Source organism: Cetorhinus maximus, chromosome 4 (genome assembly GCF_964194155.1).
Source record: "Cetorhinus maximus chromosome 4, sCetMax3.hap1.1, whole genome shotgun sequence".
Lineage (NCBI taxonomy): Eukaryota > Metazoa > Chordata > Chondrichthyes > Lamniformes > Cetorhinidae > Cetorhinus > Cetorhinus maximus.
Window position 1 is genome coordinate 48,748,873 of NC_135882.1, and position 23,280 is coordinate 48,772,152.

General features: G+C 45.8%; 1 protein-coding gene across 2 annotated transcripts in view; it reads left to right on the forward strand.

Moving 5' to 3' along the window:
- The window catches only part of amph (amphiphysin), a 286,781-nt gene that overhangs the window by 99,775 nt on the left and 163,726 nt on the right, over nucleotides 1-23,280 (forward strand). For both annotated transcript variants that reach the window (XM_078540157.1, XM_078540156.1), the window contains exon 2: nucleotides 20,423-20,503. In XM_078540157.1, the coding sequence (XP_078396283.1) occupies nucleotides 20,423-20,503 (81 nt within the window). The remainder of the gene's footprint in view (nucleotides 1-20,422; nucleotides 20,504-23,280) is intronic.

A 23,280-nucleotide genomic window follows, 5' to 3' on the forward strand; every position in this document is an offset into this window, starting at 1 on the left:
GCAGTAATATGGTTGACTCTTAAATGCCCTCTGAAATGGCCTGTCAAGCCGCTCAGTTGTATCAAACTGCTACAAAGCCTCAAAAAAGGAATGAAACCGGACAGACCACCTGGCATCGACATAGACGCCGGAAACGATAACGGCAATCTCATCCCTGTCGACCCCACAAACTCCTCCTTACTAACATTTGGGGACTAGTGCCAAAATTGGGAGAGCTGTCTCACAGACTAGTCAAGCAACAGCCTGACATAGGGATCCTCACAGAATAATACCTTACAGATAATGTACCAGACTCCACCATCACCATCCCTGGGTATGCCCTATCTCAACGGCAGGACAGACCCAGTAAAGGTAGCGGCACAGTGGTATACAGTCGGGAGGGAGTTGCCCTGGGAGTCCTTAGCATTGACTCCGAACCCCATGAAGTTTCATGGCATCAGGTCAAACATGGGCAAGGAAACCTCCTGCTTATTACCACGTATCATCCTCCCTCAGCTGATGAATCAGTGCTCCTCCACATTGAACGTCACTTGGAGGAAGCACTGAGCGTGACAAGGGTGCAGAATGTGCTCTGAGTGGGGGACTTCAATGTCCATCATCAACAGTGGCTCGGTAGCACCACTACTGTCCGAGCTGACCAAGTCCTAAAGGACAAAGCTGCTAGACTGGGTCTGTGGAAGGTGGTGAGGGAACCAACAAGAGAGAAAAACATGTCCTCATCCTCACCAACCTGCCTGCCGCAGATGCATCTGTCCATGACAGTATCGATAGGAGTGACCACTGCACAGTTGTCATGGAGACAAAGTCCCGCCTTCACATTGAGGATACCCTCCATCATGGCACTACTACTGTGCTAGGTGGGATAGATTTCGAACAGATCTAGCAACACTAGACTGGGCATCCATGAGGCACTGTGGGCCATTAGCAGCAGCAGAATTGTACTCGAACAAATCTGTAACTTCATAGCCTGGCATATCCCGCACTCTACCATTAGCATCAAGTCGGTGGATTAACCCTGGTTCAATGAAGAGTGCAGGAGGGCATGTTAGGAGGAGCACTAGGCATACCTAAAAATGAGGTGTCAACCTAGTGAAGCTATAATACAGGATTACTTGCATGCCAAACAGCATAAGCAGCAAGTGATAGGCAGATCTAGGCGATCCCACAACCAATGGATCAGATCTAAGCCCTGCAGTCCTGCCACATCCAGTCGTGAATGGTGATGGACAATTAAACAACTCACTGGAGAGGAGGCTCCACAACTATCCCCATCCTCAATGATGGGGGAACCCAGCACATCAGTGCAAAAGATAAAGCTGAAGCATTTGCTACAATCTTCAGCCAGAAGTGCCGAGTGGATGATCCATCTCGACCTCCTCTGGAGGTCCCCAGCATCACAGATGCCAGTCGTCAGCCAATTTGATTCACTGCACGTGATATCTAGAAATAGCTGAAGGCACTGGATAGTGCAAGGGCTATGGTGCCTGATAATATTCTGGCAATAGTACTGAAGACTTGTGCTCCAGAACTTGCTGTGTCCCTAGCCAAGCTGTTCCAGTACAGCTACAACACTGGCATCTACCCGGCTATGTGAAAAATTGCCCAGGTATGTCCTGTACACAAAAAGTAGGACAAATCCAACCCGGCCAATTACTGCCCCATCAGTCTACTCTCGATCATCAGTAAAGTAATGGAAGGGGCCATCAATAGTGCTTTCAAATGGCACTTACTTCGCAATAACCCGCTCCCTGACGCTCAGTTTGGGTTCCACCAGGACCACTCAGCTCCTGACCTCATTACAGCCTTGGTTCAAACATGGACAAAAGAGCTGAACTCCCGAGGTGAGGTGAGAGTGACTGCCATTGACATCAAGGCAGCATTTGACTGAGTGTGGCATCAAGGAGCCCTAGGAGAACTTGAGTCAATGGGAATCGGGGGGGTGGGGGGGATCTCTCTGCTGGTTGGAGTCATACCTAGCACAAAGGAAGCTGGTTGTGGCTGTTGGAGTTCAATCATCTCAGTTCCAGGATATCTCTGCAGGAGTTCCTCAGGATCGTGTCCTCAGCCCAACCATCTTTAGCTGCTTCATCAATGACCTTCCTTCCACCAGCAGGTCAGAGGTGGGGATGTTTGCTGATGATTGCACAATGTTCAGCACCATTCAGAACTCCTCAGATACTGGAGCAGTCCATATCCAAATGCAGCAAGACCTGGACAATATCCAGGATTGGGCTGACAAGTAGCAAGTAACCACACAAGTAGCCACAGAAGTGTCAGGCAATGACCATCTCCAACAAGAGAGGATCTAACCATCGGCCCTTGATGTTCAATGGCATTACCATCACTGAATCCCCCACTGCCAACATCCTGAGAGTTACCATTAACCAGAAACTGAACTGGACTAGCCATATAAATACTGTGGCTACAAGAGCAGGTCAGATGCTAGGAATCCTGCGACGAGTAACTCACCTCCTGACTCCCCAAAGCCTGTCCACCATCTACAAAGCACAATTCAGGAATGTGATGGAATACTCCCCACTTGCCTGGTTGAGTGCAGCTCCCACAACACTCAAAAAGCTTGACACCATCCAGGACAAAGCAGCCCGCATGATTGGCACCACATCCACAAACATTCACTCCCTCCACTACCGACGCACATTAGCAGCAGTGTGTACCATCTACAAGATGCACTGCAGGCATTCACCAAGGCTCCTTAGACAGCACCTTCCAAACCCACGACTGCTACCACCTAGAAGGACAAGGGCAGCAGATAGATGGGAACATCAACACCTGGGAGTTCCCCTCCAAGTCACTCACCATCCTGACTTGGAAATATATCGCCGTTCCTTCACTGTCGCTGGATCAAAATCCTGGAACTCTCTCCCTAACAGCACTGTGGGTGTACCTACACCACAGGGTCTGCAGCGGTTCAATAAGGCAGCTCACCACCACCTTCTCAAGGGCAATTAGGGATGGGCAATAAATGCTGGCCCAGCTAGCGAAGCCCACAGCCCATGAATGAATGAAAAAAAGCAGCACATCACTTACAGGGGCGTGTCAGAGGAAAGCCTTTACCTACCAGACCAGCAGTAAGGCGGGGCTGGTTTTTATGGGCTGCAAATTTAGGGCCGCACTGGGGAAGAGGGGAAACTGACCTCAGGCTTGGGAAGGGGCTGCAGGTCTAGGGCTGTACTGGGGAAGGGGGGAATTGATGTTAGGCTTGGGAAAGGGCTGCAGGGCTAGGGTTGTACTGGGGAAGGGGGGAATTGGCGTTAGGCTTGGGAAGGGGCTGCAGGGCTAGGGTTGTACTGGGGAAGGGGGGAATTGGTGTTAGGCTTGGGAAGGGGCTGCAGGGCTAGGGTTGTACTGGGGAAGGGGGGAATTGGTGTTAGGCTTGGGAAGGGGCTGCAGGGCTAGGGTTGTACTGGGGGGTACAAGGGGAGGAGGTCGCACACAGATGTATGATTGCAGGGAGGGTGCGGGGGGCTATCGTCCTCAGCACCAGGATGGGGAGGGGGGAGAGTATATTACAGAATGACATAAGCCACTTGGGGCCAGAATGGGAGAAGCGCTGTGTGAAGAAATGCTTCGATTTACATTGTTGAGCTTACAAAGACTGTCCTTTTCCCAGCGCAGGGAGGGGGAAGCATGTTAGTCCAGTGTAACTTGTGCCCAGCATGTTGTGTGCAGAGCCTGGTCATAACATCACGCGCCTCTATCCATGGGGTTTCTAGCATCATACCATACCACAGATGGCACATTCAGTGAGGGGAGGCATCTGCAGCTTATCGATGGAGAAAGGGCATTGTGGGGGTAACTGAGGGTTTGTGGGGGGCTATATATTTAACTGTGCAACTGGCCACAAGATTGGGAGGGGTGAGGTCCATACAGGGCATTGGCACATCCACCTCAAAATGTTCAGGGGCTAACAAACGGATATCCACCACAATCACGATGGGATCAAGGAATACAGGGGCAGGATTGAGAGGTCCCAGAGGGATGGTAACCTGAACATTAAGCTCCTCCGGGGTGATGGGAGGGGTTTCCATACTCACACAGGGAGGGTCCAGTCTGGTCTGGCAGTGAGAGCTCAGCACCGCCATTTTCCAAACCGCAGTGATGGTGCAATGCAAAATTAGAATGAGGAGAAGCTCAGCTGGTGAGGGCTTTGCGGGCGGAGTGGAGGGCAGGTACATGCACTGCGGGGGGCCGATTAAAGGGGCACCCAACTGAACTGCGCATTCCCAAATGAGGAGAGAGGCTCAGCTGAGACAAGTTAGGAGCCTTTCAATGACAATGCAGGGAATCAGGAAGGTGAACCAGCGATGTGAATTCATGTACGACTAATCCTGCAAAGTGGCACTAATCGATCTCCTTGTTTTAACCCCTTGTTCACGGTGTCCCCAGAGCGTTAATGAACCCCAGAGCAGTTGGGTGACTGGACAAGCTTCAGAAGCATGTTAGAATCATGGCTCTGGAGGTTCACAGAAGAGGAGCCTCAGGCCCCCCCTCAAATAATCTAATTTCCTGAATAAACATTTTCTCTCATGTTTATTCCCAGGAGTGTAATATTAGGGTCCAGTGAATGAGGCTTCCAGCGCCTTGGCCGAAAGCAGCACATCCAAGCGCCTGGGCAAAGCAATGTCATAGCAGACGGTCATGTAAAGGTGGGAGGTGGGGAGCACCTTGATATGCACCTCACACTGGCCATCATTTCAGGGGCGAGTAGTTGCTGACACAGGAACAAAACCCTTGAACGCACATTCGCTGACGAATCATTTGGAGGCTATTATTGACTCTCGTCTGTTTCTGATTGATGCCACAGAAAGGAGACCATCAGGAAGGTGGAGCCTGGATTTATTGCTGCTGCATAATCACACACAAGCAGGAGAGAAGGAGAAGATTGCAATGGAGGTGCCTGCCTTGCCAAAGTGAGGAGCAAGGGCCAGCATGGCCCCCTCTGGACACAGAGGATGAGGCTTACAGAAACGCTGTGCATAGGCGGCTCACAAGACCCAGGGTTTTCAGATCTCACATGTCTAATCTGCAGATGAGTGAGAACCAGTGTCGTTGACAGCTCTGCGTGCCCAGGGATCTGGTGACTCACATTTGCCACATTCTCCAGGAATTGGTGCCATGGGGGCTGGGAGAGCATCCATTGCCAGTGGCTCTGAAAGTAATGACTGCAGTTAGCTTCTATGCCGGTCGCTCCTTCCAGGGCTCCACTGGGATCTCTCAAATGTCCACACACAAACGCATTCATGAGGTCACAGACACCATTTTTGCTAGGGTCCACAATTACGTCAACTTCAACAGAAATCAAGCAAGCCAGAACACCAGAGCTCTGGGCTTTGCTGAGATTTCTGGATTCGCACAGGTGCCATCGACCTGACAACAGGCACTCCAATACATGAACTGGAAAGGCTAACACTCACTCAATGTACAGCTGGTCTACGATCATAATAAACTGATCATGCAGGTTTGCGCCAGACACCCAGGAAGTGTCCACTACTTATACATCTTGAGCAGGTCACAGATCCCAAATCCCGGGTGTCTTCAAGTGACCACACAGGATCCAGGGCTGGCTCCTCAGTGACAAAGGGTACCCATAAAGGACATGGCCGATGACGCCCGTGCAGCATCCCCAGACCCCTGCAGAGAGAAGGTACAATGAGGCTCATGCCGCTAGTCGATTATTGGTGGAGTACACCGTAGGGATCTTAACGATGCGATTCCAATGCCTGGACAGATCTGGCGGAGCACTCCAGTACACTCCCCAGAGGGTCTCATGATCATCATAGCTTGCTGTGTGCTGCACAACCTGGTGCTGCAAAGGGGAGAGGACTTGCCAGATGCTGTCATGGAGGAGCTGCCTATCTCCTCCGATGAGGAGGACATCAAAGGGGATGAGGGCGTTGAGTTCGAGGAAGCCGAGGCTACAGGGGAGGAGGCCGTGGCATTGGCTAGATGAGGCAGGCATGCCCATGAGGCCCTCATAATCCACCAAATTCCAAGAGGAGGATGATGAGTTGCAGTGAGTAACCCCTTGGACAACTGCCCTCTATCATGGGCCAACATTGCTTTGTTATTCCAGCATTGCTATTCCTCTCATTTCAACCGTGCAGGTTGATGAAGCCTCGGAGTATGTGTCCTTGCTGAGATGAGGTGCTAACAGGAGGAAGGAGTCCCGGCATCAGACATCAGAAGGTGCTGCCTCTTCAAGCGTCTCTCCAGCATCCCAGTCGCAGCAGCAGCTTACAAGAGCCAGGAGCTGTTCCATTACCCTCAGTGGGCTCATAGCTGTATGCCTTCAATCTGACAAAGCTCCTCAAGGAGATCCACCTCCAGCAACAGGACAATGCATTCTGTGTAATCTCGATGGTGAAACCGATAGGTGACGCTTGGGCCAAGGCAGCCGAGGACTTTCCGTAGGTGTGCATTTAATCAGAGATGGCTGAATCCTCTGTCACCTTCTTCTCTATCACATTAGCATCCAGCCCTCTCAGTTAGGGATGCTGGCCTGCCTTTATCCTCACCTTACTCTGCGTGTGGACCACTTGAGGATGACAGCGTCCAACCACTTGCATGCCAGACGATGAAAAACCTCCGCTTTAAGACACGCATTGTGCCCTCATGGCCGGCCCTCGCCCTTGCAAACTCCAAAACACTCATGAAGCCCTCAAGGTCATGAGTCGTTGCTAATAAAAAGCAGACTTCAGCTTCAGTGCATCCTCGCTCTTACCCCATTGCTCCCCTCAACATTGTCTAAAGCTACAATGTGCGCTTCCAGAGAAAGCTCAAAGGCTCTATTGACCACCAAAAATCACCATTTGCAACTGGCATCACTCGTCTCGGTGAGTGTTTCGGTGATGGGTTGCACAGCGCTGGATCCCAACATTGTGACGAGAGCCTCATGGTCGTAATCCAGACAATTACAGGTTGAGAAATGTTCGAGGTTGTAGGTTCCAGTAATAATGTAGGGGCAATAATGTGGCTGAAAGGGGCAGAGCTTTGACACCTTGAGGGGGCAAGATCCTCCCACTTATTACATTAAAACATTATACCTTGTAAGTTGAAATACTTTACATTGCTAAATTCCTATATTGATAAATGATGTAACTTTTAAAATAAAATAAATTCAAAGATATGAAAGACATATGGTAGCTTTCTACTTACCTCCCACTCCCTGCCAATCCTGCTCACGACCGATCCTGCTTGCCGAGCCTCCCACTCAACACACACAGATCAGATCGCCAGATCAATACGAATGACAATAGCTCATCCTTTCAGAAAGACCCCACAGTTCTCCTTCTCACACCTTCACATCACCATTTTCATTTTCATTTTCTAGGCTTTTCATCTCCGCTACTCTAACTAGAAATCCACTTCACCATTCTGTGCCTAGACTTTGCAGCTTCAGTCATAAATTCACCTTTTAATAGTTTAAACCCATTATTTCCTACTGTGATTGTCCAATTTAAAGTGATTTCCTAGTTTTCCGTTCTCTCTGCCATTTTACATCTGTCTATAAGGTTACTTAGTAAATCCATAACACCGCTCTACCTTCCCCTTTAAATTTAGAAACACCAGGCTTAACCATGTATGGATGTGGTGTTTCATCAGTAATTCAGATGGTGTTGAACCTGTAGTCGAATGGCGTTGCACGATAACTGAGAAGAAAGCGGGAAAGTCGAGATTCTAGAGCACCTTCTGATAACTTTTTCATACCAGACTTCAAAGTTTGTGCAGCTCTCTCGGCTGAACCACTCAATGAGGGATGGTAAGGGGCTGTTTTAATATGTCTGATCCATTCAGGTTCATGAATTTCTGAAACTCTGTGCTGGTAAAGATCGTACCGTTATCAGACAATTTCAGGTAGGCCATGTAATGCTAGTGACACAACTTCTCGATAGTTGCGCTCGATGTTGGTGATTTGACTTCGTATACATTCATCCATTTAGAATGTGCATCTACGATCAATAAAGACATGGTACCGAAGAATAGTCCTACATAATCAATATATAGTCTAACCCAGGGTCGACCAAGCCACTCCCATGGATGCAGGGAAGCTGAAACAGACTGACAGTGGAGCCAGTGCTTGGCCATGCTTTCAATGTCAGTGTTAATGCCTGGCTACCAGACATAGCTTCGAGTAGGCATTTTCATCTTTGATATGCCTGGATGCGCACTGTGAAGCTCTGTCAAGAGTGGTTCTCTACCTTGTGATGGGACGGCAACTCTTGATCCCCAAAACAAAATTCCATCTTGACAACTTAACTCTGTGTTTCTAGTATGGAATGGTTTCAAACCTTCAGATACAGGTGAATTTAACCATCCTTGCAAAACAAAGTCTCTGACTTTCGACAATATTGGATCTCTGTTCATCCAATTTCTAATTTGCTTCGCACACACAGGCGAAGAATCCAAGAAATTCAGTAATAGCACTAATTCTTGTGGAACAGGAGCATGTACAATGCTATCTGGTAATGGGAGATAACTGAGTGCGTCCCCATTTGCAATGTGTAAGCCAGGGCGGTACATAAAAGTATACTCATACACAGGTAATATCAGAGCCTAATGTTGTATTCTTGCTGATGCTATTGGCAAATGGTCTTATCCTCACTGAATAAGCCCATTAATGGTTTATGGTCCGACACAATGGTGAAATGTCATCCGTGTAGGTACTGATGGAATTTTTTCACCCTGAATATCACCAATAAGCTTTCCTTTTCTAGCTGGGAATAACCCTTCTCGGCTGTGGAGAGGGTTCTCAAGACATAGCCAATGGGCCTCTCTGATCCATTTTCCATTCTATGTGATAACACGGCTCCTACACCATAAGGAGAGGCATCACATGTCAATACCAACTACTTTGATGGGTCTGAGTGTACCAATTATCAAAACAATGCAAGTTTCTTTACTTTCAAAAAGGCTTCTTCCTGTTGTAAATTCTACAATCAACAGTGATTCTTTTTTTAACAACAAGCGTAATGGTGTCAACACAGTTGATAAGCTAGGCAAGCAGCGGCTATAGTAGTTGGCCATACCCAGGAAGGACTTGAGTTCGGTTACATTGGATTGTGAGGATGCATCTTTTATTGCTTGACCTTTCTCTTCCACTGGATGCAAACCCATGGCGTCCAACCTGTGACCCAGGTTGGCACTCGAAATGTGCGTTTTTCCTTCTTTACCTGCATGTCGGCTTCCATGAACCTTCTTACCGCCTCCTCCAGCTTGGCCAAATGTTCGGTCTCGGTTGACCTTGTGATTAGAACATCATCTAGGTATACCACCATTCGGGGAAGTCCTTGTAAAAGACTCTCCTTTGTTCTCTGGAATATAGCGCGTGCAGACGAGACTCGAAAGGTAGGCGAGTGTACTGATAAAGGCCCTTGTGTGTGTTAATAGTCAAATATTCTCTCGACATGCTATCCAGTTCCAATTTTTGGTAGGTGTGCCTCATATCCAGTTTTGCAAATAAGTCGTCTATCCTTGGAATGGGGTACTTGCATAGTTTTGCTGCTGTTACAGACTTGGTTTTCCAGACAGATTTCTCATAAGAAACAGTTAACTTTATTTACAGCACTTCAGCAGCAGTTAAATGCTTCCATCAAGATCCACAATAAGGCACAAACTCCATCCCTAAGGATCCCTGTGCTTAAGGCTGATTTGTTCACACTGTCACGTGATACTACGCAGTACAATAAGTCTTAAAGCTACAGTTACCACATTCTTTAAAGCTACAGTCACCATATTCCTTAAAGCTACAGTTACTACATTCCTTGCCCTTTATTTTTTTTTGCAATTTGTATTTACAAGAACAACTACATTCATGACATTACAAATACATACACGGGTTATGAAATTATGAGTTCAGTCTCACAGGTGGTTTCCTGATCTGGGTGGAATGTCATAGCTCCACAACTTTAGAATCTCTTACTGAATCTTCATTTTCTGGAACTGCAGCAACATCAGGTACCTCCTTAGGCACAGGCAGTGCAGTGTTATCCACTCCGACAGAGACATCTGGTATGTCTATCCTTGGTTGATCAATCACAACAGGGACCACAGGTTCTACAATGGTTACAGGTGGAACATCGCTTTGTTGGGGTATCCTCCTTCTTCTCAAATGATCCACGTGTTTTCGGGTGATCTGGTCCTCCGCTTTTACGTTGTACGACAACAGTCTGATCACAGAAACTATTGCACCAGATAACCAACTCGATCCACCACCGAAATTCCATACAAATACTGCTTCACCGACAGTAAATTCTCACTTTCGACTATGCAAATCATGAGTCAGCTTTTGATTCCCTTGACTGTTCTCTACCTTCCCCTTCAAATTGGGAAGTACCAGGCTTAATCTTGTATGAAGAAGGTGCTTCATAAGTAATTCTGAAGGTGTTGAACCTGTAGTACAGTGGGGAGGATGGGGGAGTTGCTCTAGAGTGAAACAGGAAACGTGAAAGTTTAGTCTCCAATGATCCACCCGAGAATTTTTTCATCCCAACTTTAAAAGTTTGTACTGCTCTCTCAGCCAATCCGTTAGATGACGGATGATACGGTGCTGCCTTTACGTGTTTAATACCATTTAGGCTCACGAATCTTTGAAATTCAGCACTAGCAAATACAGTACCATTGTCTGAGACAATGACTTCTGGCAATCCATGAATAGAAAAACTTTGGTGTAACTTTTCTTTAGTTGCACCTGATTTTGTTGATCTAACTTCATACGTGTCTAACCATTTGGAATGTCCATCAATTATTAGTGGAAACATGGTGCCTAGAAATGGACCTACATAATCTATATGCAATCTCACCCAGGGCCGACCAGGCTATTCTCATGGTTGCAGTGGGGCTGCAACAGACAACCTCTGTGGTTGCTGGCACTGGAGACAGTGTTTAACCATTTTTTCTATATCACTGTCTATACCTGGCCACCAGATATAGCTCCTTGTAAGCAATTTCATTTTGGAAATTCCCGGATGTGCGCTATGCAACTCAGTTAAGAGCAGTTCCCTTCCTTGCGAAGGAACAATGACTCGTGCACCCCATAATATGATACCATCCTGACTACTTAATTCATTCCTTCGAGTGAAGAATGGCTTCAATGCTTCGGGGACTGGTTCCTGGGACCATCCTTTCAATACTGGGTCTCGTACTCTGGACAGGGCTGGATCACGGTTCATCCAGTTTCTTACTCATCTTGCGCAGACTGGTGAAGAATCCAGGAAATTCATGGCTAACACGATCTCTTGGGGAGCTGGAGCATGTTCAATGCTTTCCTGCAAAGGAAGGCGACTTAGGGCATCTGCATTGGCTACATGCAACCCTGATTTGTGCATAAAGTATATTCATATACTGATAAAATCAAAGTCCATCTTTGAATTCTTGTGGAAGCTATGGGAGGGATAGCTTTTTCTTCACTAAACAGATCCAAGAGCGGCTTGTGATCAGATACTGGATGGAACTTTTTAACTCCGAAAATAATTGATAATCCTTCTTTCTAGATTTGTGAATAACCTTCTTGGCCATAGAGAGAGTTCTGGATACATAGCCTATTGGTCTTTCTGAACCGTTGTGCATCTTGTGAGATAGTACCACTCCCACACCATAGGGGGATGTGTCGCAAGTTAGCACCAATTGTCTTGTGGGTTGTAGTGTACTAACAATTTTGAAGAGTGCAAGAGCTGTTTAACTTTCATGGAAGCTTCTTCTTGAGGTGACTTCCAAGACCAACGTTGGTTTTTCTTTAATAATGAGCGTAGAGGGGCTCGGACCATTGATAGGTTGGGAAGGAATCGGCCATAGTAATTTACCATACCCAAGAATTACTTGAGTTCTGAGACATTTGTAGGGGAGGGTGCCTCCTTAACAGCTTTGACTTTTTCTCCTACCGGATGTAACCCTTGGGCATCCACCCAGTGGCCCAAGTAAACAACTTCACTTGCCCGAAAGGTACACTTTTCCTTTTTCAAGCGCATCCCTGTTCCAAGAATCATTTTAAGACTTCTTCCAAGTTAGCCAAGTGTTCCACTTCTGTTAACCCAGTTATTAGGACGTCATCCAATTAGACCACGACTTGAGGTAGTCCTTGCAGCAAGCTCTCCATCGTCCTCTGGAAAATCACGCAGGCTGAACAAACACCGCAAGGCAGGCATGTGTATAGATACAACGCTTTGTGTGTGTTTATGGGTACAAATCCTCTGGATGTATCATCCAGTTCCAGCTGCTGGTATGAGTGACTCATATCTAATTTAGTGTAAGTTCTCCCCCCTGCTAATGTGTCATACAGATCGTCAATCCTGGGGATAGGGTACTTGTCCAACTTGGCAGCCTTGTTTACTGTTAGTTTATAATCCCCACAGAAACAGATGGTCTGATCTGGTTTCAAGACAGGGACAATGGGTGCTGCCCATTCTGAAAACTGAACCGGCTGAATAATACCCAGCTTTTCTAAACGGTTTAAGTTGGTGTCAACCTTTTCTCTCAGGGCATAAGGCACAGGCCTGGCTTTAAAAAAATGTGGAGTTGCTTCAAAGTCAACATAGATCTTAGCCTGCAGGCCACTGATTTTCCTAAGTTCCTCTCGAAAGACCTTGTCATATTTCTCTAGCAGCCCTCCAGCTCAGTTGGAAAATTTCAGACCATTTTTAGTTTTATTTCTTTTAGCCAATCATGACTTAGAAGGCTTGGTCCTTCATCTTCCACAACAATCACAGGGAGCTGTGATGCCTGGTGCTTGTAATAAACAGGTACAGTGGTAATATCTTTCACTTGTATGGCTTCACTAGTATATGTTTTCAATTTGACTGAAGTCTGCTCCATATTCAATTGTTGAGTACCCTTGTTTAAATATTTGAATGTGTGCTCCTCCACTACAGTAGTTGATGCACTGGTATCCACTTCCATAATCAAAGGATTTCCATTAACCTGCAGAGTAATAGTGATTGGCTCTGTTTTCCTTACTTTCACTTTAAATAGAGAATAAACATTGGAATTATTGGTTTCTGGTTCTTCTACATAGAAACATAGAAACTAGGGACAGGAGTAGGCCATTCAGCCCTTCGAGCCTGCCCCACCATTCATTATGATCATGGCTGATCATCCAACTCAATAGCCTGCTCCTGCTTTCTCCCCATATCCTTTGATCCTTTTCACCCCAAGAGCTATATCTAACACATTATGTACTTCGATCAGTTTAGTTTGCTGCCTGGGAGTCTGTCTCAATCTTGCTTTACGTTGCTTCAGTATGTGCCCTCTTTCATGACAGTAATGGCACTCCACCTCTTTAAAATGGCAAGCTTCCGGGATGTGGTTATTTCCACATCGGTAACAATTCAGCTTCAGATTTGTTGCTGAGTCGTCTCCTGTATATTTTTAAAATTTTCGGATTGCAGGGACTGTCTCCCGCTTTGCGGCTGACTCCCTGGATTTCACACCATGCCCGGCGGTCTGTTCCCACCCCAACTGGAAAACTGTGCCATTTTGCACACCCCGTGAGTCCAGTGAATCCCGCTTGGTGCTTTCCATCACAAATGCTATTTCCAATGCTCTTTTAAAATCCATATTTACTTCAGCTGATAACCGTCGTCGAATGGCATCATCATGCACACCGCAGACCAAACGATCCCTTAACGTATTGTTTAGCATATTTAACATATTTCTCCTGAAGTCCAATGCTCTGTTAGCTGTTTAAACTTCGCTACGTATGTTGCTATGGTCTGCCCCTGGGGCTCTTACTCTTGGATTAAATTTGAACCTCTGCATGATTACGGGGGATTTGGGTTGAAAATGATCCTTTACAAGGTCGACCAATTCACCCCAGGTCTTTGAATCAGAAACGTTCGGGGCTGTCAAACTATGGATTAAATTATAAATTTTATTCCCACAGACATTTAGGACAATTGCTTTCCTTTTCTCCTCCACCGTTATTTTGTTTGCTTGGGAAAAGAAACTGAGGCGTTCTATACGTTGACTCCAATCCTCTGTGGATGAGTCGAAGGGGTCGATTCTGTCAAAAGGTGGCATATCTGGCGAGTACATTTTCCCTTTCTTCTGTTTAAAACAAGATACTCACATTCACTGGGCGAGGGACAGCACCAGAACTAATTTATCCTCATCGCTAGTTGTTATGGACTTGATTTTCTGGACAGGTTTCTCATCAGAAACAGTGAATTTTATTCACCGGGCTTCAGCAGCAGTTATATGCTTCCATCAAGATCCACAATTAGACACAAACTCCACTCCTAAGGTTCTCCGTGCTTCGGGCTGATTCATTCATGCTGTCATGTGATACCACACAGTACAATAAGTCATAAAGCTTAGGAACTACATTCCTTAAAGCTACAGCTGCCTTATTTACGGTCAATTTATAGTTCTCACAAATGTGTATGGTTTGATCAGGCTTAACCACTGGAACTATGGGTGCTGCCCACTCTTAGAATTGGACAGGTTGGATGATGCCCAGCTTTTCTAACTGGCACAGTTCTACATCCACCTTCTCCTTCAATGTATAAGGCACAGGTATGGCCTTACAGAAACGTGATGTCGCCTAAGGATCCACATATATCCTGGCCTGCAAGCCTTTTAACTTCCCTAATTCAACCCGAAAAACCATGTTGTATTTCCTTAGCGGTTCAGGAACTCCTGATTTCAGGTGAATTATTTCGGGCCAGTTGAGCTTGATTTTCTGTAACCAGTCTCAGCCTAGAAGACTGGGTCTTTCTCCTTTCACTACGATCACAGGCAGCAGGGCTGTCTGTTGTCTATAAGACACTGGTACTGCGGCAATGCCCTTTATCTGAATAGATCCTCCAGTGTACGTCTTTAATTTAGCGGTTGTCCGCTCCAGGTTTATTGGCTGTCTACCTTCAGTAAGGTATTTGAAAGTGTGCCCTCCCACCACTGTAGTTGAGGCACTTGTATCCACCTCCATTATTTGTGGCTTCTCATTAACTTGGATTGTGACAGTGATAGGTTCGGTTTTCACAGCGGTTACATTATACAAGGAATAAACATCAGCGTCAGCAGCTTCAGTCTCTGCTGTATTCTTTAATTCGATCATGTTCATTTGCTGTTTTGCAGCTGCTTCAGCTTTGACCAGCATTGCCTTACCACGTGACCTTTCTTATGGCAGTAATGACATTCTGCCTCCTTGAATTTACAGGTGCCTGCTCTATGGTCACCTCCACATCTATAACAGCTTAACCTTGGAGTAACTGCTGAAGAGTTTCTACAAGGCCTTTTTATGTTTCTAACAGTGGACATTGTATCTCGCTTCGATGCTGTGGGCCTGGTTTTCGCGCCATGCTCGGCGGTAGGTTCCTGCCCAACATGAAGGACGGCGCCATGTTGTATGTGTTGCAAAGCCTGTGAGTCTCTCACCGCACTTCCCATGGCAAGGGAGATTTCTAGGGAGCACTTAAAGTCGATGTCGACGTCAGTGATTAAACAGCGCTGTGTGGTTTCATCCTTAACTCTACAAAGTAATCAGTCCTGTAGCATATCAGGTAATGTGACCTCAAAGTCGCAGTGTTCTGTCAACTGCTTAAGGTTCGTTACATAGGTTGCAATGGACTCTCCTGGGGCCCTAACTCTGGAAATAAATTTAAAACGCTGCATTATTACAGATGGCTTCAGCTGGAAGTGCGTTTTCACGAGTTCATGATAGGACTTAGAATTGGGCGCACTCGGGGCCATCGGGTTGCGAATGGGGTTGTATGTCTTACTGCCACATACACTCAAGCTTTCTCCTTTTTGCGCAGTAATCTTGTTTGCTATGAAATAAAATCTACATACTGGCCCCAGTCTTCCATAGTCGCATCATATGGATTGAGTCTGCCGAAGAGTGGCATGACTGGCGAGTAGTCTATTTTTTAAGATTCGATGTACTCACAGTAACAGGGCGAGGTGGAGAGTCAGAGCTATTTTATCCTCGTTGCCAAAAGTAGTAACTCGACAGATTAGACAAGTTTCAAGAAGAAACAGATAGACTTTATTACAGAGAGCTTTTCAGATGCCACATGCTTGATCAGGACTCTCGTCGGGAAGCCCCACCCCCCCGGATTGCCCGTGCTTAGGGCTCACTGGTTGGAGCTTCCACAGAACATCATGGAGCCCCCGATAGACAGCAGGAGGGGCTATACCCTCAGTTACCACAATAGTTTTTGAACTCAAATTGTTTACTTTGAAAATGGATAAGAAATTACCCTGAACCACATTTTACCAGGATGTTGAGTTGAAGGAGAATTCCTGCTCCAGCCATCTCCACAGAATTTTGTTTTAAAGACAGGTTTTGCTGGCACTGTGACTCCAGCCAATGATGTTATTGGTTTTCTGCGTGCGTGCGGACAAATGCGCATGCGCAGATGGGCATCGGCGGTCATCTTGCATTGGCAGGAGACACAGTGTAAATTTTATGTGACGTTATACAAAAAGTAATCTTCGCAGCATGGCATTTTGTTAAACACCCAGTGCACACCTTTCATGAATTACACTTACTTTCTCTAGCACTTCCTTCTGCTTCTATGTGATGCATCCCGTGTGGTTTCAGCAGAGGTTTTGGCAGACTGTCAGATCCCTACTTTGTCTGCTCAGGAACTTTTGGCTGTTGCCCCCTGCATCTTGGAGCTTCTGAGGCTCCTGTCAAGGATTGCCCCATTCACACCTGTGCAGGGCCAGTGTCAGCCATCCAGACAGAAGGCAACACGTCAGGAACTGGCTGAGGGAGCAGTGTTTTGGAAGGTAACAGGTGAGAAGTGGAAGCACTTTGAAAGCAGTTCCCCTTTCACCATCCCCTTCTCCTCTGCCAGCGCCACATCACTCCTACCACTTTGTTATAGAACACCTCAGTGCAGATCAGTGATGCATTGTAAGCATGGATAATGCCATTCTGCTTAATGTGGCAGATACCTCCTGTATGGCTGTGGTCATTGTCTGCGTAGATTCTTTTGACAGCTGTGTTTGGAGCTCCATGGAAGCAGCCATCCTCTCCATGGCAGATATTCTCACAGGTCCTTGTGCCACCAATCGACTATTGATTCAGCTGGACCCCACCAGCCTCTCCGCTATTGAGGGTGGTGCGTGTGGCAAGTCTGCCAGTGATTGGTTAAGTTGCTGCTCTTTCTCGAGCCTACTCTTTTTCAGTGATGGCCCCTGGGTTCAGTATCCAAGTCCAGCTGAGCAGAGCTTGAAGAGGATTAAACCCTGCCTCCCTCACTCCAAATGATATCAAGAAATGGCTGAAGGCACTGCAAAGGCTTAGGGATCCTGACAAGATCCTGGCAGTAGTCCTGAAGACTTGAGCTCCGTCACTAGCAGTGCCCCCAGCCAAGCTGTTCCAGTACAGCGATAACACTGGTATCTACCTGACAATGTGGAAAACTCCCCAGGTATGTTCTGTCCATGAAAAGCGAGACAAATCCAATCTGGCCAATTACCACTCCATCAATCTACACTCAATTATCAGCAAAGTGATGAATGGTGTAGTAGACAGTGCTATCAAACAGCACTTACACGCCAATAATCTGCTCACTTATACTCAGTTTTGCTTCTGCCAGGGCCATTCTGCTCCTCACCTCGTTACAGCCTTTGTCCAAACATGGACAAATGAGCTGAACTCAACAGGTGAGGTGAGAGTGACATGAAGGCAGCATTTCACTGAGCGTAGCATCTAGGAGCCTAGAAAACCTGGAGTCAATGGGAATCAGGGAGAAAACTCTCTACTAGTTGGAGTCATTCCTAGCACTAAGGAACATGGTTGTGGTTGGTGGAGGTCAGTCATCTCAGCTCCAGGACATCACTGCAGGAGTTCCTCAGGGTAGTATCCTAGGCCCAACCATCTTCAGCTGCTTCATCAATGACCTTCCCTCCATCATAAAGTCAGTAGAGGGGATGTTTGCTGATGATTGCACAATGTTCAGCACCATTTACAACTCCTCAGATACTAAAGCAGTCCGTGCTCATGTGCAGCAAGACCCAGACAACATTGATGTTTGGGCTGATAAGTGGCAACTAACATTCATGCTGCACAAGTGCCAGGCAATAACCATCTCCAACAAGTGAGAATCTAACCATCTCCCCTTGACATTCAATGGCATTACCATCACTGAATTTCCCACTATCAACATCCTGGGGGTCACCATCGACCAGAAATTGAACTGAACCAGCCATATAACTATTGTGGCTAAAACAGGAGGTCAGAGGCTGGGAATTCTGTGGTGCATAACTCATCTATTGACTCCCCAAAGCCTGTCCGCCATCCACAAGGCACAAGTCAGGAGTGTGATGGAATACTTTCCATTGTCCGGATGAGTGCAGCTCCCACAACACTCGAGAAGCTCAACACCATTTAAGACAAAACAGCCCGCTTAATTGGCACCTCATCCACCCCCTTAGACGTTCACTCCCTCCGCTACTGATGCACAGTGACAGCAGTGTGTACCATGTACAAGATGCACTGCAGCAACTCGCCAAGACTCCTTCAACAGCACCTTCCAAACCTGCGACTTCTACTACTTAAAAGAATGAGGGCAGCAGATGCATGGGAACACCCCCACCTGCAAGTTCCCCTCTAAGTCACATGCCATCCTGAGTTGGGACAATATTGGTGTTCCTGTCCCTGAATCAAAATCCTAGAACTCCCTTCCTAACAGCACTGTGGGTGTACCTAGACCACATGAACTGGAGCAGTTCAAGAAGGCAGCTTACCACCACCTTCTCAAGAACAGTTAGGGTGGGCAACAAATGTTGGCCTTACCAGCAATGCCCACATCCCATGAAAGATTAAAGAAAAAAGCTGCCCCTGCTACCAATGTCTGCTGAGGCTCACTTGCGAGGTGTGAATCATCAGGTGACAATGCAGCTAACTGTCTAATTGGACCCACTGAAATGGGGATATTTGCATTGGTGCATGGATGTAGGTCCTGTGACAGTGCAACCTCAGAAAAAAGTGAACTCCTCTGAGGAGTTGTTGTCAGACCTGACCACGGATTGTTGATATATACGTGAAGGCTCCGGGGACAGAAGAAATGATATGAATTAGTCCTGGCAAAGTCATCATCTTGCCAATCAGCACAATTGGCCTTCTCATGGTTCAGTGCTCAATTAAATAAAATTAACATGTATGCCACAGATATTTTTAACCCTGCCACCCACGAGCTTCCTATCCCTCCAGCTCTGATTATCAGCAATGCAGATGTGCAACTTATAGCCATGGCCTCTTCCTCTGGACTATGTGTGGTGGCCCACCTCCAGTACTTTCCCTTGTGACACAAAGAGCAAAAGGGCATAAGAGGACATATGAGTGAGTGAAGGTGAGGCATTCACCCGATGGATATAGTGTAGTCAGTGAGAGTGACTGTCAACAGATGCATCCCACTGGGGTAAGTGGCAGTGGTGGATGAATAAATGGGGAGGTAATAAAGTACAAGAAAGTGTAAGTGTATTACAAGAGTAAGAAAGTGAACTATGGTTACTGTTGCAACCTAAGTGGGTATGACGAGTGATGTGATGGAATGTGCTTGACATGCTTGAAAGAATGAGGAAAGACAATACATAATAAAGAATACAATTCAAAAAGCAGTACAGGAACAGAGGGCTATTGGGGTGGATATGCATAAATCATTGAAGATGGCAGGCAGATTGAGAAATTATAAAGCATATGGGATCCTGGGTTTTATAAATAGAGGCATAGAGTACAAAAGCAAGGAAGTTGTGGTGGGTCTTTATAAAACACTGGTTTAGCCTCAACTGGAGTATTTTGTGTCCTTTTTTGGGCACCACACTTTCAAAAGAATGTGAAGGTATTGGAGAGGCTGCAGAAAAGATTTACAAGAATGGTTCCACGATAAGAGACTTCAGTTAAGTGGATAAATCGGAGAAGCTGATGTTCTCCTTCGAGAAGGGAAGGTTGAGAGGAGGTTTGATAGAAGTGTTCAAAATTATGAGGGGTCTAAACAAAGTAGATTGAGATGCATTGTTCCCATTGGTGGATTGGTCAAGAACAGGGGGACCCAAATTTGAGGTGATTGGCAAAAGAACCGAAGGCGACATGAGGAGTGGTGAGTGGTTAGGATCTGGAAAGTGCTGCCTGAGAATGTGACGGAGGCAAATTCAAATGAGACTTTTAAAAGAGAGTTGAACAATTATCTGAAGAGAAACAATCTGCAGGGCTACAGAGAAAGGACTGTAGAATAAGACTAGCAGTGCTGTCCTTGCAGAGAATTGGCATGGTCATGAAGGACAAAATGGCCTCCTACTGTGCATTAGGCATTCTATGATTCTATGATTAACAGCGCCTCCTGACTGAAGTAATAGTCAAACATCACTTTGAAAAATCTTCTTAACTTCAGCATCTTCTAAGTATGATCCAATGTTAAGTAACATCAGAATGTTTTTTTTTTGTTTTTTCAATTTGTAGGTGCTTCAGAAACTTGGTAAAGCAGATGAAACAAGAGATGAACAGTTTGAAGGATTTATACAGAACTTCAAAAAGCAAGAGGTAAGTAAAGAAGGAATTTGCATTTATATAGTATATTCTCATATCCCAGGATCCCCAAAATATATCTGAACTAATGAATTACTTTTGTGGTGTAGTTATTGTTGTTTTTTTCTCATTTGTTCATGGGCTGTGGGAATCAAGCCAGCATTTGTTGCCCATCCCTAATTGCCCTTGAACTAAGTGGCTTACTAGGCCATTTCAGAGGGCAGTTATGAGTCAACCACATTGTGTGGGTCTAGAGTCACTAATTCATCATTCTGAGTTTATTCATCCAGCTGCTGTGATGGGATTTGAACCTGTGCCCTCAAAGCATTAGCCTGGATCTCTAATGACATCACTGCTACGTCATCATCTCCCCACTGAAACTGAGGCAAATGCATCAAATCTTTTAGTGCACATCAAGTTCCCACAATGAAATGATTGGGCAGTTAATCTGGTTTTTTGAGGGGATTTATTTGGTCAAAGGAGGAATATTGGCCCAGTACCATGTTCTGTCAGTGAGGTTGAGAACTAGATATCGTTGCTTCATTCTGCAGGAAAAACATGAGCTAAGCACGTGATTGAGAATGAAATAGTGCTTTCTGTCTACAGATGTAATCAAGTCATGCTCACTTGATGTTGAATATTAACAAGCTGTACAGAAACAGCCATAGTTAGCTAAGGAATCAATCAGTTTACCAATGTCCCTATATTAACTGATTTCATTAAGAAAATGTCTAAAGTTCTCCCCTCCTCTATTTTATAATTTCCCTTTCCTTTTAAAGTTTCCTCACCCTGCACCAATTCCTGGCTAGTGTGAAAAGCAATAATAACAACTTGTGTTTATATAGTGCATTCTGACATTGTAAAACATTCTGCTGCGCTTCACAGGAACATTAGAAAACAAATCTGTCTAATAAAAAAGCTTGGCCAAAGAGGAAAGTTTTAAGGAGCATCTAAAAGGAGGAAAGAGAGGAATGGGGAAAGTGAGGTTTATGGAAAGAATTCCCGAGCTTATGGCTTTGACAGCTGAATCTGTGTTTCCTGGTTCTTGGCCCTTTGAAACATTTTCTCCGTATCTGCTCTGTCTAGACACCTCATGATTTTGAACATCTCTATTAAATCTCCTTTCAACCTTCATTTCTCTAAGGAGAACAGCCTCAGCTTCTCCAATTTATCCACATAACTGAAGTCCCTCATCCTGGGAGCCATTCTCGTAAATCTTTTCTGCACCCTCTCTAATTAGCCTTCACATCCTTCCTAAAGTGTGTTGCCCAGAATTGGACACAATACACCAGTTGAGGCCAAACCAGTGTTTTATAAAGGTTCATCAGAATTTCCTTGCTTTTGCACTCTATGCCTCTATTTTTAAAACCCAGAAAATGGTATGCCTTTTTAAACACTTGCTCAACCAGTGCTGTCAACTTCAACTTTTTGTGCACCCCTAGATCCTGCAGCCACTTTAGAATTGAACACTTTAGTGTCGCTGGCTTCTCCACATTTTTCCTACCAATATGTATCACTTCACACTTTTCTGCACTACATTTCACCTGACACGCACTGGAGTGCTGTGTTTGGCTGCAGTAGAGAGCTTCAGTTGGAGATTTGTGACTGAGGGAGTTTTACAGTTTAAAACAGCAAGAGAAGAGCCATGATTTTCACAGTTTGAAACAGTGAGGGGAGAGCCGGGATTTTCACAGTTTAAAACAGTGAGAGGAGAGCCGGTAGTTTTACAGTTTAAAGCAGCGAGAAGAGAGCCGGGATTTTCACAGTTTAAAACAGTGAGAGGCGAGCCGGGATTTTCACAGTTTAAAACAGCGAGAGGAGAGCCAGGAGTTTTACGGTTTAAAGCAGCGAGAAGAGAGCCAGGAGTTTCAGTTTAAAACAGCGAGAGGCAAGCCGGGGTTTTTACAGTTTAAAACAGCCAGAGGAGAGCCGGGATTTTCACAGTTTAAACAGCGAGTGGAAAGCCAGGAGTTTTATAATTTAAAGCAGTGAGCAGAGAGCCGGGAGTTTCACAGTTTAAAGCAGCGAGCGGTGAGCCGGGAGTTTCACAGTTTAAAACAGCGAGAGGAGAGCCGGGATTTTCACAGTTTAAAACAGCGAGAGGAGAGCCAGGAGTTTTACAGTTTAAAACAGCGAGAGGAGAGCCTGGAGTTTTACAGTTTAAAACAGTGAGCAGAGAGCCGGGAGTTTCACAGTTTAAAACAGCGAGAGGAGAGCTGGGATTTTCACAGTTTAAAACAGCGAGCGGAGAGCCGGGAGTTTTACAGTTTAAAACAGCGAGAGAAGAGCTGGGATTTTCTCAGTTTAAAACAGCGTGAGGAGAGCCGGGATTTTCACAGTTTAAAACAGCAAGTGGAGAGCCGGGAGCTTTACAATTTAAAGCATCGAGAAGAGAGCCGGGAGTTTCACAGTTTAAAGCATCGAGAAGAGAGCCGGGATTTTTACAGTTTAAAACAGCGAGAGGAGAGCCGGGATTTTCACAGTTTAAAGCATCGAGAAGAGAGCCGGGATTTTCACAGTTTAAAACAGCGAGCGGAGAGCCGAGATTTTCACAGTTTAAAACAGTGTGCGGAGAGCCGAGATTTTCACAGTTTAAAGCAGCGAGAGGCGAGCCGGGAGTTTTACAGTTTAAAACAGTGAGAGGAGAGCCGGGATTTTCACAGTTTAACGCAGCGTGAGGAGAGCCGGGAGTTTCACAGTTTAAAACAGTGAGAGGAGAGCCTGGAGTTTTACAGTTTAAAACAGTGAGAAGAGAGCCGGGATTTTCACAGTTTAAAACAGCGTGAGGAGAG